Genomic DNA, 17,793 nt, shown 5'->3' with positions numbered 1-17,793 from the left:
CCTCCTGTTCATACTGAATGAAAAAAGTATCTGCACGCTATCTTATCTCAGTTCTTTAAGTCAGTTCATGCAGAATTAAAGAAGAGCAGTGAACAAGAGAGAAATATGTGGGTACTATTTTCCTTTTGTGTGGAAACATATTCTAAAGTTTATCCTAAGATATTAGGAACTTTCAGCAGTCTGAGTTTGTAAAATCAAGTGGATATCCAAATTTACCAAATTTGTAATGTTTTATGTTTTGTATACATTGTTTCCGTGTTGAGCTACAGTGGAGGGTCAACTAGCAAGGTAGCTCAACCACCATCTGAGCAGCAGCACCTAGCAGCGCTGGTCATGGAGCTCTACAGACACAGAACATCAGTGGTTGAATGTAATAAATGACAAGTTTATTGTTGCACAAAATGTACAAAATAACAAGCAAATGGACAGCCCCTATCCCCCCCCCCCTTAGCATCCCTCCCCTCCCTCTGGTTCATTCGCCATAATGAAGCTGAATTTCTGAAACCTATGACTACGGCAAGTCCGATGGTCCAAGCCAAACGCATGGTAATTCTGAGAGACAACACATACCCAATTTCAGCGTCACTGAACAATTAAAAATGAATAAAAACACCTTATTTACACATTTCTGTCAGAACTTTTACAACATGCCATCTATATATTTATACAGAATATGCTTGTGCACATACCCCTGTATAGAAAATATATTATAAGATCAAATTAAATTAGACTAAGGGCTATAGACATCCAAAGTACAGCACTTCTTTTTAATCTCCTTTTGAATCTTTTTATGTTCGTTTTTATTTCCCACTTATTCAATGACTTCGTTCTTTGACAACCTGGTACTAAAAGAAAGACCTCTAGCTGTATGCAGATATCGATGTGTTTATCCTCGAGGACCCGAGCTGAGCATGTACTGTAGATGCCTGCTGAGAAAAAGCCTCACATATTTACACTGGAACACTCGGAGCTCTCTCTTAAAATGCACAAGTGTAAATTTGACCGACTTCTGTTGTGTCTCATCCTCGCATGTACTTGAAATGATGATCAGTGATGTTTTGCAAGACTACAAGATTTCATCCCCTCAAACCCCCCCCCCCTCCTCCTCGAGCCTGCCTTGATGATCTAATAAAAGCAAAAACCAATCAGCTTTGGCACTGGGTGAAGAAGTAAGTGTGCTGTGGTTTCCTAGAATGCCTCTCTTGGATCTTACATGTCATTCATCCCTGTTTGTGCACTAATGTGAAATCACAGAATCGCTGAAATCAGGTCTCAGAACTTGAGATTTAACATATTAGTGCAAAAAAAGCAATGATGAAGTTCTTTTTTTTTTTTTTAAATGATTTCTAACAAGCTAAAACTGTGATATCTAAACCACATTAGCACCATGGAGAAAGAGAGAGTGATGGACGTTGTTCAAGTAAAGCCAGACAACTCACAAACTGGTTTGTGCTGGGACATATACAGCGTTAAGGGCACACAACATGGATGGAACTTCTTTGTGCCAAGGAAAAAACACATATCCCATGAATGGATGGATGGATGGATGGATGGACATACTGGTGGGAATAGGGGTGGAGGGCAATGAGGAAGAACTCAGGGCGAAAATGGAAGCGTCCTAAAAAGACTATTCACGTCCTTGCCTCCTTTCCTTCAGCTGCTACATAACAGGTAGAAGCAAATCTCCGGAGAGTATCCATCACACTGCTTCATGAGTCACCTGCAGGTGGAGGGTTGGTGCAGCTGAAGGAGACAGCCATGCCACTACATCTGCAAACCTCAAGAGCGTAAAACCCCTCCGGTTTAAACTGAGCGTGTGAAGGGGGCGCAGGGAAGGTCTCTGGGATCAGTTTGGGATCAGATTTCAGGGGATAGGAGATGGCGTTGTTTTCAAAGTGTGTGCAAAAATACTTGTCAGACTACTGCTGGAACATGAACCCTTTTTCGTTTGTACATTTTCAGTTTGCTTCGGTTCTGACCTTAAATTTTGCAATATAGCTTCCTCTTTAATCCTACGTATTTTTCATCTGCTGCTTGTGTTTCACTTGTTTTAATATATATCTATATTTTCTTTTCTGGCTTTTTTTTTTTCTCTTTTCTTACTTTACAAAATGAGAGACAGAATGATGGACAGCTGACAATATATATAATTATTTTCCTCTTCTTATTATCAACAGGTTTTTCTTAACCTGGAGATGATTTTTCTTTGTTCGTTGTAAACAAACAGGTTTATCAGCCACTGGTGCTTGTTTCCTCCTCTTCTTTTTCCTCCTCCTTCAAGTGCACTCCTTCTTTCCTCCCCTCTCTCCTCCTCTTTCTCATTGCAGGAGGGCCCTGATTTGTTTGGAGGTGCTGTCATCATTTAGATGCCGTGTCGTATACCTGAAGAAGAAGACAGATATGGTGAAATCCTGATGCATTGAGCCTCTGTATCTCTCTTTCTCTGCTGCTGACTCACACACACACACACACACACACACACACACACACACACACACACACACACGTTCATACACACCTCAGTGCGTTCAGAAGTCCCTCCACGCTGTTGGACGGCTGCTCTTTCAGCACCTTGATGCAGCCCTTCATCTGCCCGACACAAAGACAACACAGGGCGTTAGAGAAAGGTCAGCAGCCTCATATTTAGCTCAGCTGCTGCTGCTGCTGCAGCCACACACTGACTCAAAAGCACATTACTTATAACAGTGAGTGACCTCATCTACCAGCATAACATAAAACATGTATAATACATGTGTCTTTAAGGTTAAACCTGTGGTTCCCAACCTTCCTGGCTTGTTACTGGACATGAATCAAAGAGTGATTTCTGTTGCTCAGACTGATTTTCACAGCTTGTCACAGTAAACGGATTCAGTATTTCACAAGAAAAAGCTCAAATTTAATTTTGTGTAACAGTGATGTTTTCTCTTTCTGTCTTGATTCATCTTGTGATGCCTCACATTTACACCAGGACCCCTTTAACTCAGCATGAAGGCCTTTAGTGAGTGTGTTGATCTCAGATTTGTTACCAGTCTTTTATGCTGTGATTAATATTGAACATTATCTTTGAGTTTTGTTATCTAAACAAAATATTGTGTGATAAAGATTTGATTCACTTTTTTCCCCATCAAATCTTAATCTCGCCAAGGGTAGATGAGCACACAATACTTTCGGCGGGTTAGCAGCCTCTAAAGGCAGAACTGGGCAGATTTTACTGCTGGTTAAATTGACTGTAAAGAAGAAACACCACACACCAGGCTGTGATGATGTATCATCAGTAAAAAATTAAATATTGATGAAAGCACATCATGCATACTTGTGTGCAAGCGAGTCCCAAAGTCAGCTTAGAACTCATTCAGGCTTCATTCTTAAAAAACAATGTATTGATCTCTGAGGTACACGACTTCGACATTGACAAGCTTCCTTCACAATCAGATTTAAAACTGATAGATTGTGTGTTCACTGAAACACTCCCTTTAATATTTCTGTTGTACTCTCCAATGATCACAAACAGGATGTTGTTTTGGGAGTCACTGGCAGTCGACCTGTTCACTCCTTTAGGTACGAGGAGGTCTGTTTGTACTCACATCGATTTTGGAGGTCTTGGCAAAAGCCCCGACAGGGTGAACGTGGTCATAGAGAATGATGACTCCCACCATCACCCGCATGCAGAACAGCATGGTGTCTGTGTTGGTGAACCGACAGCGGTACTCCCTGCGACAGAGGCAGTTATGGAGGAAAGGAGTTAAACAAGGAGAAAAATTGTGAAATAATGACCAGAGGACAGGAAGGGACTCGGAGTCATGGCAGATTGCTGCTGTTGGTTGAAGCGCTTTGTGATTGCCTCGACAAGTTACTGATGACTTTTCATTCACATAAAGACATCTAATAAAAAAGATTAACCGTTTGAAATTCAGCATGAAGGACTCTATGAATGATTTACTCTTTGAATGAGTGTTATTCAGTCTATTGAATTAGAGGCTCAAACATGAGACGGCCTCTTTTGTATTCATTTTGAAAGGGCTCGTTAATTAAAATCTAAGCTTCTGACCTTCGGAGAGAAGGACAAGGAGAGAAGATTGGGGAAGGGATGATAAGACGAAGGGAAAGTGTGGAAAGCACTCACGGAGTCTCCAGCATGACACGGCACACACAGGCCATGGTGCTCAGGCAGTCTGTGGTGTCCTCGATGGGCAAGGTCTTATTCTGAAGGACGGAAAAAAGAGAAATTAGCACATAGATTGACAATCATGTGAGCGTTTGGAAAGTAGAAAAACAATAAGAATGTTTGTCCTTTCCCTCACGACCAGATGCACCATTGAACACAATGCTCCACCACAGGGTGGAGACAAAGCACCAACCGCAGAGCTGAAAGCATAAGGTCAGGAAAGCAACTTCGCTGAGAGGCAATCATGACCAGCATGTCCTCTAAATTTTGCATGAGTCTCGAAAGTATTGAGGTGTAAAGCCGGGAAAAGACTGCTTCTTCGACACTAAAATACTGTTTTGACAGAAAAGGTAAGGAGAGGTTTTCACGCAATAGGGCCTCTGAGGTGAGGACTCAAGCGTCCAAGGACATCCGCTGACTGAACTCCACAGCTCACAAACGAACCAGGTATCAGTACCTCTGATGAGGATAAGTTGTTTTTATGTAATGTTATTTATAAAGATATACCTTTTTTATCGGGTAAAGACAGTTATCTTGACCAGCTACATGGTGATTTGGTTGTAAATTATTTAGATTGCATTCATTTCTCTCAAATTAAAGTATTTTCACTACTGTATTCTTTAGTCATAGTGTGTCTTAACGTTGTTGCACTGATTTCAGTAGTAGTCTAAAGGAGGAACTTGTGTGCTTTTAAAATCTAAATTGACTCATGACTGAACAGATTAAACAGATTCCTTTCAATTACGACACATTGTTATAGATTAAACTATATAGTACTATACTATATATAATTCTGTCTGCACTGAGTACATTTTGCTGATAATACTTACATACTTTTACTGATGTAACACTTTCACTGGAAGACGTTTACTTCTAATGGACAATTCTACAAGTAAATGATCTCAATACTTTTTTGACTACTGACTCTCCAGGCCACCATCGAAGAGGGAAGACTACCTTTGACGCTCCCTGGATTTATTTTCAGATGCCCTCTAAATCTGTTTCATGTTACCTTTCCTTGATGCTTGCTTTCCAGGACAATAATCTTAAATATGAGAGGTAAATCTGGACTCAGAAAGCAGACAAACATATGGATTTGACTTGGGAAGAATTGGAAATCTACCTCTGAAACAAACTTGGTGGTGGCATTACTCAGAGTCTTCAGCATTGGTGTTGCTTCAGCGTAGAACAGGGACATCCGATTGGCCATCTCATTGTTAACTTCGTTCTCCGCTTCCAGCTGTGGGCCAATGCAAAAGGGATATCTTTAAAACGCATTAATTCTCAGCTGCACCCAGTCCAACAATCATGTCATCCAGTAAGGATGAAGCCAATCCTGCCTCTAATATGTGTAACTCTCATCTAGAGTTCCTCCGCTTCAGTCATTAATGATTAAAGAGAGAAAGTGAAGCCGCGCAGCTTAAGACGAACATTTGATCATGTATGCAACATTAACAGCCTGAACCAGATCATGTCTCCAAGGTCTCACCTGCTGGTTGTTCAGCCTGTTCCTGCTGATGGTCCTTCTATAGTAGCTGAAGTCATTCTGAATGGCTGGATTTGTCATCTGCATGATGGGAGAAAAAAGGCAAAAGGCATTTAAAGGAAGATATTGATTTTTCAGGACAGCAAAGGTCAGTTTCTGAGGGTGTAATTAGACCAAGAATGATTGCCTTCACCTTTAGCTCATCAAAGCTGAGTGTAAAATGAAGGATCTCAGCAAACTGTTTGGCCAGGGCCTGCTCTCTCTCCAGGTGCTGCATGGGAGCGTACGGCGGGCTGGTCAGCGCCTCCAGCAGGCTGCGCAAGGCATTCTCTGCAAGCACATTTAGACGTCAGAAATGTATCTGTACAAGCTGGAATCGGCACGTCATACTGCTGTTGCAGATTCGTATCTCCTCGTGTTCAGACTACTGTAAGTCTGTGGAACCTGCCCTGGATCTGAAGTCTCCTTCGTGTCACCCGATTTAAACAACAAAATGCAGCAGTAGCAGGATTTAAACTGGTTGAAATCACTTCACTCCAGTTCTTTTACCTCCTTGCTGGATATCAATGGTCACCTGTTGGGCCTTTAGAAATGAACCCAGCATGTTGAAAGTACAGTGGGATCTGGCCTCAGGCAGTATAACAGACCTTTGGATCCCCTCTGAGAGCAGGGTTCAGGTCCTCAAACAGGACCTTTCTGGCTAAATGTAATATTTAATGTGAGCAGAAATTTAGTATTAGAGACCTCAGGCTTTGAAACGACATGTCTGTTCAACTCTTTTTCTTCTTCACTCTGTTGAACTCGTGGTGGACAGTTTAAAAAAAAGATCAAAATCAGTGTGGCAGAACCAGAGATGTATTTTTTATTCCATGCATTGGGTTTGTTGCACTAGTTGCAGCTAACGTAGCCTCAACTAATTAACAAGTGCTAGTATGATAATGCACTAAAGTGAGATGGTGAATATGGTATAAAGCATGCTAGATTTGTCCTTATAAGCATGTTAGCATGGTGACACTGGCATTTAAATGAAAGCAATGCTGTGCTCAAGTACAGCCTCATGGAGCTGCTAGCGGGGCTGTAGACTTTCAGCCTTAAAATGTTCAACTTATTGCAAAAACTTTCAGAAAATAACTGAATGGTGCAGAATTCACTGACTGGGAAAACGATGACCGTGGTTTTATTGACCAGACTGAATGAACATAGACAGTGCTGTCAGTGGTAGCCCACAGAGATCACACTGTGGCCTGAGCATCCTTGTGGACACTGTATCAGACATATCCACCGTGTCACATATGCTATTGAACCCAAGCCTTTTCATTGCTTTGCTGCCGTGAACAAATCAGACACCAGAGCTGGACCTTAGAGGCTGTATGTAGTGCTAATGCCTCAGAAGCCAAATCTCCAGAGGCCCCATCCCTTCCTCTACATTAAATATGTATGAAGGCTTTCTATAAATACAGCACTGAAGTGTTTCATCTAAAGGGCCTGGGCAGAAACCCCACTCTCCCTCTTGCTGTTAGCACAGGGAGCATGGTGCCCCTCCTGAGCACTGATTCCTGAGGGTATACTGAAAGACTGGATGGAGAAACAGTGTTGCACAGCTGTTTACTGTACATACAACCCCTTGACCTCTTGTTGTCCCCTTTGATCAAACACATAAATCAAAAAAGGTGGCACTCGGCGCAAAAACCAGAAGATACTTCTACTTTGTATGCTCCTAATCATTAAGGCTTGATCCCTTTCTCTCCATTAGCAGGGAGGGAAGACGATGTCTACAAGATATCTATTGTACTGTATCTCGCGGATACATTAGCGCTGATACATTATCATTAATTATTAGTCAGCCCTCTTTCTATGGTAAGCTGAGAACACGATGTCCATGAGATCGAAGTATTATTGGAAGGGAGAGCAGAGGCGGCAGCCAAACTCTATTCCTCTGCTCATACTTCTCTCTCTCTACTCTGCCCGTCTCTCCCTCCGTGTTGGACGACCATGTACCACTGTTTCCGTAGCAACGGCTGCCTGGCTGCTAGGTCAGGATGCTGCAGAGATGGCTGAGAGGACATCATAGTGTGTGTGTGTGTGTGTGTGTGTGTGTGTGTGTGTGTGTGTGTGTGTGTGTGTGTGTGTGTCTGTGTGTGTGGGTGCGTGTGTGCATTGAGGAATGCTGCCGGGCTGAAACTGCATGTAAAATCTCAATGGTGGTACATGGCAACATGAAGTGGAGCAAGAAACACTGACAGCACAAGATGAGCTTCTCCCCATGGCGAGTAAAGATAAGAGTCCCTGTGCTCATCGCCTTTAAATGAATCTGCCTCTTATTTGAGGTTCATAGAAACACGTAAATGTGCTCACTCCATTGAGGTTAGATACTGCACTTGTCAGGGCTTTGATGTATTAACAGTAGCTGTCTGTGGCATATATGTCACATCCTGTGGCTGTAGAATAACTGTCAAAAACAACAGCTAGTGTCGCTGTGCAGTATTCATCTGTGAGGCCAGTGATGAACATGTCAGAAATCCTCTACGCGTCTGTGCACTGCAAAGACAAGCTGAAGCTATTACAGCTTTATCGGAATGCAACAAAGGTTCATTTTAGCCTGAGCAAAGAAACCTGAACAGGAGTGAGGTTTCTCTTTGTGTGCACGCCCTTCACCTCATCTTCTACCGCCGCTCCACTACATCTAACTTCCTTCCTCTGACTCTATACCCATACAACACTTTCACCTACCCGGGTCATGTGAGGTACTTTGCAGTAACCGACTGACAGCAAAAACTGTTTCAAAATTCTTGTCTGCTTGTATCTAATTACATCTGCGTGAAGCTTTAATTCCAGCTTCTACTGGACCTCCAACATGTCCACCAGAGAGTGTGTTACATCACTTGAAATTGCTCTGTAGACTGTATGTAATAGCCATGCTCACCCAGTCGGAGGGAAAACTCGTAGAACCGCTTCAGTTTGGCCACCAGGGGGCAGACTGCGTTCCAGGCCTTCTCTTGCAGAGCGAGGTCGCCTGGGTTCTGGATGGCCTGTGGGCAAGGAACACAGGCAGAAGCGCAGATGTTACTTTCAAAAAGGCTTTAAAAACCCTCCTCATCTCATCTCCTCTGTCCTCTCTTCCTTAAAGCAATGTTTCACTTTAGTAACAGTTTCACTTTCAACTCTTGTACTACGCTGATTTCAGTTCAGCAAAAATGGAGCTATGAAAGACTGCTTGAACATAGTTAACCAAACTATGCAGTAGAAATACACAACAAAACAGGAACATAATTCCTTGAATGATAAAGCTGCTGTTACTCTATATTTCCTAATGATCAACACTATGCATCAGTTCGTCTCTCAGTACTTCACAACTTTCCACCCCTTCTGCAGCACTCATCCCAAACCATCTGTTCCTATTGAAGAAGATGAGCTGTGAATGCATTGTTTTTAAAAACTAAGCTCACTAAAGCAGCTGGGCGCTGCAGTTTTAGCAAATGTTACCGAAACAGGGCTGGATTTGTTGGGGACTATTTCCAGTCATGAATTACGACACATTTGCTAATGAGTATTTACAGCAGCTGGAGAGTGTGTGTGTGGGATTTGCTGAAGATAAACTACAGTACTCAGTGTTAATCGTAACGAAGGAACATGTCACCCAGTGCAATGCTGTGACACATTTGAGTGTTTTTACGGGTTTTTTTTGAACAACGGAGGCAAAAAGGAATGAGTTAGTGCAGATAATACTTGTTAGAGGAATCACCTCATTGTTGATTTTGGTCTTTTCATGGGATTATTGACATGAAAAATATAGAATATTGCCAGACATTTCCCTACATCCCTCTCTGTCAATGGCATCCCTTTCAAAAGACGGATGCAAATATGCTACTGCAATATTCAGAATTTTTCTCCCTGGTGAGATTAATTAAACATATTATATGAAATATTCCTAAATGTCAGTACTGGCCTCACATCCCTACAACTGTGAAGATTCAACGCTGAGGTGCACGTTAAAAAGAAAAAAAAGTGATCGAGCTTGATGAAACATAGCTTATAAAAATAGAGTCTGTCTATGTGACTGCTCTTAAGAAATGCTTCCAAGTCCTCGAGGTTAGGAAACAAGGAGAGGAAACGATTCAGCACTATTTGTTAACAAGTAGAGAAATGCCAGCAGCTGAACAATCAGCAGCAATCGCTCAGGCTGCAGAGGGAACTGGTTTGCAGTAATGTGTCGCTGAGCGAAAGCTGAACCTCAACACACCAAAGCTGGTGTTCATCAGCAGACCAGCTGATGATATTTATGCCTCCACCGCAGCATTGCCACCAAAAACAACATATTGCATGAAATGTTTGTTTGAAAAAGACTTTCACACATTTCTGTTTCTGCCCATATTTAGTGCATGGTACACTACATGTCAGAAATTCACCCTGGCAGGCCATGTGAATCACACATGAGCGTTATTTTTTTATTTTTTTTCCCACATTGCACCGTGGCTCGGCTGCTTATTGATGCTCAGCTCTTATTGACTGCTCACTTCTCGTATCTCCTGGCCCGCGCCATTATAGGACTGCAGCTCGGCTAGGATCCCATGAGCCTCCTCCAGCACAGCGCTGACCTGGTTCCACACGGCTGTCTCTGCCTCCGTGGGCTGGGCATCTGGGAGGGGAGGAAGGAAGGAGAGTAAAGAGGGAAGGAGGGAAGGAGGAAGAGAGAGCGCGGGAAGTGAAAGTGTGATGTAAGGTCCAGATAGGGATGAAAATATTGATGGGAGGTGGCAGAAAAGAGGAAGGAAGGAAGGGGAGAGGAAAAAAGAGAAGATTTAAGGAGAGGAGGAGGTTGTTGATGAAGGAGAGATGATATCCCAAAAGGCCAAATACCATCCTGAGAAAACTAAACACTCGCTATGTGGCTACAATAAAAGCAAAATGTCCCTGCAAGTGAAAATTACTGCATTTCATTGTGTTAGTGAACATTGTAGCCGCACACAGCTAAGATGAAAATCTGGCCAGTGGATGGATGATCCACTTTACCCACCATAGAAAAGAGATCTGCAAGCCACGCTCTGTCACACAGTGAGGTTTGATGGTGTGGTCAACAAATAAGAACCAGAGGATGACAAGTCAGTTTCACTTCAGGAAACTATTTGGATGAGGAGGATGTTACAGTTGAACATTTGCCTGGATTGCATCACTTGGAAAACGTGTCTGACTGCTGAACTGTAATCTCTCAACTGTCCATTCAGTGGGGATTTATACAGGCCTGGATAGGTGTAATTGTGCCATCAGTTTGATGGAGCAGTCTTATCCATCTTTTTCTCGCTTTCTATTTTCTCCTCCACGTCTATGAATGGGGACAGGCATATTTTTTTTTGCCCTTGAGGTTTAATTGTGAGAAATGTTGAAACAAACAAGCGGCGGGGAGGACAACCTCTGGGCACGCTCACTCTTTCTCTTACTCTGTTCCGCACACGCACACTGAGCAGCAGACGTACTGTAAACTCGGTGTTTTTGCCGCAGGGCACCTCCCAGTCACAGTTCTGCTTTGTTTGCCCATGTGGCGTGCTGCGTGCATACAGGAGGGATTAAGTGTTGGAGCGACACAATTTAGGATGCGTCCTCTTGAGTCACCGTTGTGTTTGGTTTTCTTTTCTTCAAGCTATCCATCTCGAAGTGTGACTCAGGTATAACGCGAGAGTGGGAGTGTGCCCAGGAAGCTCTCTGCACGCAGTAGCACCACTGATTATTTTTGCGCCCTGAGGCATTGCCTCCCTGCAGAGAAATAGTAATCATGGAGTATTTGCGATCCTACTTGCACACTGGCTGCCATAATAAGCACAGCAAGAAAGGTTATTTTAGTGATGGCTTCTTACTAATATGCTCCTGCAATTCTCTGGTAAAACAACATATTTTGTTTACTAGGTACAGTAATAATTAAATAAGTGTGTCTTACACTCATTGCTTTAAAGGAACAGTTCACTTTCTTGCCAAGCTAGATGAGACAATCAATACCATGAATGTGAACTTGGAGCCAAGACACCGTTAGCTTAGTGTAAAGCCTGGGAGTGGGGGCGGGGAAGCAGCTACAAAGATTTTTTTCTTCACTTACAATGCCTGAAAGGTTTTAATGGGGCTTCTTTTCACACTTTGGTTTTGCACAGATTAAACAAATTAGATTGAAAATGTATAGTGAGAATTACAGGTGCTGGTCAGTGGATTTTGTTATCTTTGACCAGAGCCAGTCTACCCTTTTCCAATCTTGATGCTATGCTAAGATATGCTAATTTAGTCCTATCTGCAGCCTCAGAATTGAAATTTAAAAAGTTAAATTAAAAAGACAGCAAATAAACACACATCCAAAAGTGTCAAACTATTCCTTGAAGGAATCTGTGTTGCTTTAGTTTAATGTGTGAGGATGAAGATTTCCTTGAAATGTTGGACCTGGTGACCAACAGATAATGTCAAGCATCATGTATTCATGTGTGAGATGAAGAAAAAAGGTTTTAACACAGTATAATAATTACCAATGGCCATGAATAGGTTCATGAGAGCTCAGCATAGAGTTTTGACCAAACTTCGAGCTGTGTGACAGAGGTGACTGTGTCTCTGGGTTAAGAAGGAGAGCTCACAGATGGTTGTGTGTGTGTGTGTGTGTGTGTCTGTGTGGCAGGGGTGGGGTGGGGACGTGTCTTAAGCTGCCATGCCTGTGTCTGACTCATTCCTTTTGCATTTGAAGTACAATGAATCACAGGCATAATAAATGAAGGGAAAATTCAGCCTGTTTGACAGCTGACATCTCCTGCCAGCAGTGAGCTCTCCCACTCCCACTGTAACATACAGTCAGTAGAGGAGGAGGAAGTCAGTTGTTGACGGGGGAAAAGCGGTTGGGGAGGGGCAGAATATGTTGGGATACACTGCAAAATATGTCCATCTTAGCATCTAGTCTCATAATCATCACGATTGTCTTAAAATCTTACTTGTTACTTATTTGCAAGCATATTAAAAATTATGAACATAGTAAGCATTTGCTGCTAAACATCACAATGTTAGCTTTGTCATTAGCCGTGTTTCCATGTAATTAGTACTGGCGACGTTACTTATTGCTGTAATAAACAGGCAGACGCAGACAGTGGAAACAGCCAAAGATGCTACCAATTTCAAGACACGTCATTAGGCATGAAATGTTTACACTTCCTGTCTCCAAAGTGGGCGCAGTCGCCCCCTCCATCCCCATGCAGAATGAAATTGTTACATTAATTTGTTATGCAGTCTGCTAGATCAGACTTAGACAGTTTCCTGTGTTGGAAAGCAGAAGTAAAAAATTGCATGGCTACTGGCAAACCGCCACTACTGTGCAGCATCCCCTCTGATGATTGGAAGGAACCAGACTCACCAGCGTTTTGTCACATTGCTTTGCTGCAAACAGTGAAGTAAAATGTAATGCAAAACTTTGCAAAAATAAGTACAACATCAAAGTATTTCTTTATACTGCAGCTATTGCTTTAGTTTGTATGCTGCATACTAGGTGCTAAATTGTAACCAGTTTTTCCATCAACCTTTTGTAATGGAAACATGCCTATTGTGCATATGTTAGCTTGCTGATGTTAGCATTCTGCTCAACAAGAGCTGCTAACATGTCTGTAGATCCTCATAAACACATCTGGCAAAAAAGTCTTATTTGTTGCCAAAACTACTATTTTTACACTGAGAACGAGAATGAAATGACTTGTTAAGATGGACATTTTCACACATTTTCAAAGTTTAGAATTCACTAACGGGGAAAGGAGAAAAGAGGGGGACAGAGGTGGTTTTATTCACCAGCCTCCTTCTCAGTCTGTCTCTCTTTCAGCTTTTTCTTTATCAGAGGCATCCTCTTTCGCACACATCATTTAGAGTAATGTGCACAAGCACACACACACACACACACGCACACACAGATAGGTCAGACATACAATAGGTCAGACAATAGGGGATGAGGAGATGAGGAGGTGACGACGGAGGGATGACGATAGACTTTTTGTTAGCCATCATCATCCCCAAGCAACAGAAACCCACACAGGACCGGCATTCACTTTATTTCTCTTCTGTTTTTGTAGCTTGGGAGCCGAGATCAAAGCATTATTGTTGTCATTTTGCTACAGCGTCACCATGCCATTGTGCATCTGTCTGCATCTAATAAGATGTGGCGCGTGTGAATAAGACCCTTTAGAAAGAAGCCAAATGACTTTGAAATGCCGGTCCCTGGAGCTGAAATCAAAAGATAAAGAAGGGGGTGAGGAGGAGGAGAGCTGAGGAGGGAGAAAGGGGTAAATAAGGATGTAAAGATGACACCATGGTCAGCTAAGATCAGTGGAATGAGGAAAACAAAGCAAAGGCAACAAAGAGAAAGGGATAACTTAAAAAAATAAGAAGCGGATGGTCTCACGTTCAAAGTCAAGGAAAACTATTGGGCCATGCTCAAGTTCGGCGCAAGCCAGCACTTTCAGGAGGTTTCCCATGAGCCCCCTGGAACAGAGAGAGGGGAGAAGTCTGTGGGTGATGAGGGGATGGGTGTTGGGGCTGTGCGTGTGTTTGTGTGTGTGAGTTGTATGTGTGTGTGGTGTGTGAGAGGTGATGTGTCGGGGTGGGGGACTGGATGAGAGGGGGCTGTTGGAATGGCATGATGGAGGTGTGTCCTGGGTGAAGCATGGCAACACGGACGCAGAGCTTCTTTAATCCCACTCCTATGGTATTAATTATCGCTTGTTTTAAATACAAATAAGTCATTTGATCTAGCAGAGGATGGCAAAAGGTCATGTTACAGAGAATGTGTAAAAAAAAAAAAGAAATACTAGAACTCCTAATTTCTGCCAAAATTTTTAAATCTTATATGGGATTATATTTGTTTCAGTGGGAACTGGACAAAATTGACAGACAATAAAAAAATCCAAAATCTAAGCAACAAAACAAACACCTAAAATGCAAAACCTATAATAATAAAACTCCACAGAAGTGCCCCATTTGATCAGACTGCCCCTATTTACAGGACCATGTTAAGCCTGTAATGATTGCTCTGTGTCTGAGGTGTAGCTGAAAACTGGAGCAGCAAAAGTGCAAAGCAGGTGGGTTTTCATGACATGAAAGTGGAGAATGTCGTGATCAGATGGAGCACTCCTGTAAGCTTCATTGTGGGTTTTGCTTAATTTTTATTCATTCGTGGATTTTTTATTTCCATGTACTTCATTGAATAACGTTGATAAGAATCTTCTCCCTAAGTGTCTATAAATGTGCACACCTGCATGTAGCAAGGAGTCAAAGCCGGATATGCTGTATAAAAGTTAGAATATACAGGATGTATGTAAGTCAGTCGTAACCTTCCTCTTGGAAAATTTTTTGAGGACAGTGTTTTTTAATAAACTCTTCTCTGAAAGCTTGTTTGCTTGACCGCAATTGCCTATGCACCGTTTTATATATTCCTACGCACCATATACTTATACCACCGTTGCACAGAAGAGCATCAGAAAGCCCTGAGAGTGGGACTAGAGAGCATCTGATAATGACAAACCACACCCACAACACCACTCCATCACACCATCAACAGCTCAGCAGCTCGCATCCAAATATACCTCCCCTGACCCCGCCCAGCGACCTCCCACTCAACACCTCTGCTGCACACATGTGCTCTCACACTTCAAGCACACAGACACGTGCACACACCCCGGTGCTCACTTACTTTCAAAGTCCAGGAAAAAATGTGGACAGTTCTCTAAATCCTTGCCAAGGACCTTAATGAGGTTCCCCATGGCTGGCGACCTGGACGGGAGGAAACAACAAAATGCATACAGTATGCAGAACCTGGCAACGCGCATGAAAATACACAGCATGCACATGGAGGACACAGCAGGTTGTGACTGTTTTTTTTTTTTTACCCATCTGCACTTTTCTAAGCATCCCTTCTTCCTCTCCTCCTCCAGCCTTCTGCCTCAGCAATACGTCCTGGGCGAAGTCAAACATTCCAGACATAAATGACACTGATCACAGTTTGCATCCCATACACAGTGTACGCTGCATTCGATTAGAGGGGGGCCGAAATTCAGTCGCGAATCATTTAGCTCACTCATTGGGAGTCACTAGAGCTGAGCAGTGGTTTTAATCCATTTACATTACTACAGTAACCTAATAAAAGCCTGCTATGTACAAGCTGCTTTCTCCTAATGCCCTTCATGTGCAGCAGTCTATGGATACTTTATGACAAGCTCTTTATACTTCATACCCAAAGGCCAGGTGCCAGCACTTTATGAAACCAATGATGCAAGTTTTATCAGATTATACTGTGGGTCAGACATGCAGGATCAGCATGCTTGCACGTTTGTGTACATCACCAGACCAAACAACATTTGTCAGGTGTTTTAGAATTTAAGACAACGACGTTCATCGCTGGTTTCGACCTCTTTGATCCGAGACTAAGTGCTGCCAAGGCCAGAGCAGCTTACGTTCTGTCGTGTAGGGGAGAGCCATGTGTCATGATTTTGAGGTGAGTGCATCATTAAAGGCTCAGTAGGTATTTTTGTAAAAGTATCTTTTTGCCATTTTTGCTGACACTGTCACTGTATCCTGACAGCAGTGTATGAGCCAGATCATTTGTGAAGCGATCAGCTTCCTCTGGCTCCTCCTAGTGCTCCTAATAGCATTTGCAAGAATCTGTCGTGCCTGAGTGAAAACAGCCAGTCAGAGCCAGTTGGTTGTTGAGTTTTATTCCCAAATCGTCAAATACCGATGCTTTGTCGATCTGGGAAGTGGACTCAAAGCACCAGTATCTGACGACCTGCGAATGAAACTCGACAAACAACTAGCTTTCACCAGAACTGCCTATTTGTTCTATACATGCTGGTATCTATACTCAAAACTTAGCAGTTTAGTATCAGGAATATTTCAAATTAGTGGAGATCCCAAAGTTTCCAAAAATACCAAATATTTCAGGCAGATATTGCAGAATATGGGTGTGACAGTGTGAAATAACATGATTTTAGCAACCTCAAAGCTAATTAAAGGGGAAATTGAAGGAAAATGGGTGTGCAGGGATCAAAGAGGGGGAGGACTGAGAGGCCACTGGTGGACTTGTGTGTACGTCGCATAAAAAACACCCAATAAACACAAAATCCGAGCGGAGCCCAACATTCAAAATGACTCTCAGCTGAACGAGTATGAAAGTCTCCCCTCGATCATAGAGGGATTTCAGCGGCAGAAGGTAAACTGCCAAGTTTCACTTCCTCTGCAGTACACTGTGTGTTGATGTGCTATGTTAGCACACAGCAGAGGCCGATCAGTTTCCCCCCTGCTAGACTGATTTATGGCCAGCATTAGCATGTTCATGAGATGCCACCATCCTGAAAAAAAAAAAAAAAGCTCAGTCTTTTTGCTGTTACTCAGCAAGAACGGGTGTTGCAATGCAGCACTGAGGTACAGATGGACAGGGGATGGAGTTACACTGTCTAGTCGCTGAGACAGCTTGCTGACATTTTCCAAAGTGGCGTCGTCTCTTTCAGATGAGTACTGTATCTACTGTATTACATGTTTACTCTGCCTACAAAATCTATTGGGAAGCAGAGAAAGAGAGCTATGCGCTGAGTCACTGCTGTAACCCCTGAGCATCAGCCCAAACCTGTAAAACGCACCCTGCCTCCTCCTGACTTTTAGACCACCTGCTCCAAGATAGCAGGAAGCTATGAATAAATGAATTTCAGATTCACATCCTCAGCCTGACAAGGTGATTGCAAAGGAGAAGTGGAGCCGAGATTCAGATCAGAGCCTCGCATAAAGCAGCGAAAGCTTTTCTGACATGAGAATAGGTGAGTGTGCGTTCGAGGTAGCCGCGCACCGGCCTCACTCACACACACACACACACATTAACACACGTACGCCGAGTCTGGAGCAGCATGTGGTCCATCGGAGAGCAGAGCTCGGCTGACGGTTGCCAGGATACTGTTGGCCTGGTGATATCGTCTGCTCGTCACAGCAGAAGATGTGGGGGGAAAAAAGCATCCAGTTTGCTCACGCACTGGGCCAGTTGCTTGCAACAGCGATCGGATGCACCAGTCTTTGCTACCTGAGCAGCGATCAGTCTTTGTATTTATAGCAGAACAGCCCTGCCAAGCCTTAGAGAACAGGACATAAAGAAACTAACCAG

The 17,793-nt window shown here is 43.0% G+C and overlaps 1 protein-coding gene across 2 annotated transcripts in view; it reads right to left on the bottom strand.

The window, feature by feature from the left end:
- Positions 1-622: 622 nt before the first annotated feature.
- fam49al (family with sequence similarity 49 member A, like) overlaps positions 623-17,793 on the bottom strand; it is a 31,981-nt gene continuing 14,810 nt past the window's right edge. Inside the window, exons 3-12 of one of the 2 annotated variants that reach the window (XM_076754186.1) lie at positions 15,340-15,419; positions 10,166-10,287; positions 8,575-8,680; positions 5,845-5,981; positions 5,655-5,732; positions 5,289-5,405; positions 4,124-4,203; positions 3,585-3,711; positions 2,519-2,589; positions 623-2,382 (exon numbers count right to left, since the gene is read on the bottom strand). In XM_076754186.1, coding sequence (XP_076610301.1) covers positions 2,319-2,382; positions 2,519-2,589; positions 3,585-3,711; positions 4,124-4,203; positions 5,289-5,405; positions 5,655-5,732; positions 5,845-5,981; positions 8,575-8,680; positions 10,166-10,287; positions 15,340-15,409 — 972 coding nt within the window. In that variant the 5' untranslated portion in view covers positions 15,410-15,419 and the 3' untranslated portion in view covers positions 623-2,318. Of the gene's footprint in view, positions 2,383-2,518; positions 2,590-3,584; positions 3,712-4,123; positions 4,204-5,288; positions 5,406-5,654; positions 5,733-5,844; positions 5,982-8,574; positions 8,681-10,165; positions 10,288-14,052; positions 14,133-15,339; positions 15,420-17,793 lie in introns of both variants that reach the window. The other variant, XM_076754185.1, reaches the window with a different exon arrangement.

The sequence above is a fragment of the Chaetodon auriga genome, chromosome 17 (genome assembly GCF_051107435.1).
Source record: "Chaetodon auriga isolate fChaAug3 chromosome 17, fChaAug3.hap1, whole genome shotgun sequence".
Taxonomy (NCBI): Eukaryota; Metazoa; Chordata; class Actinopteri; order Chaetodontiformes; family Chaetodontidae; genus Chaetodon; species Chaetodon auriga.
The sequence above is the reverse complement of the archived record's forward strand: the minus strand, read 5'-3'. Positions and strand labels throughout refer to the sequence as shown.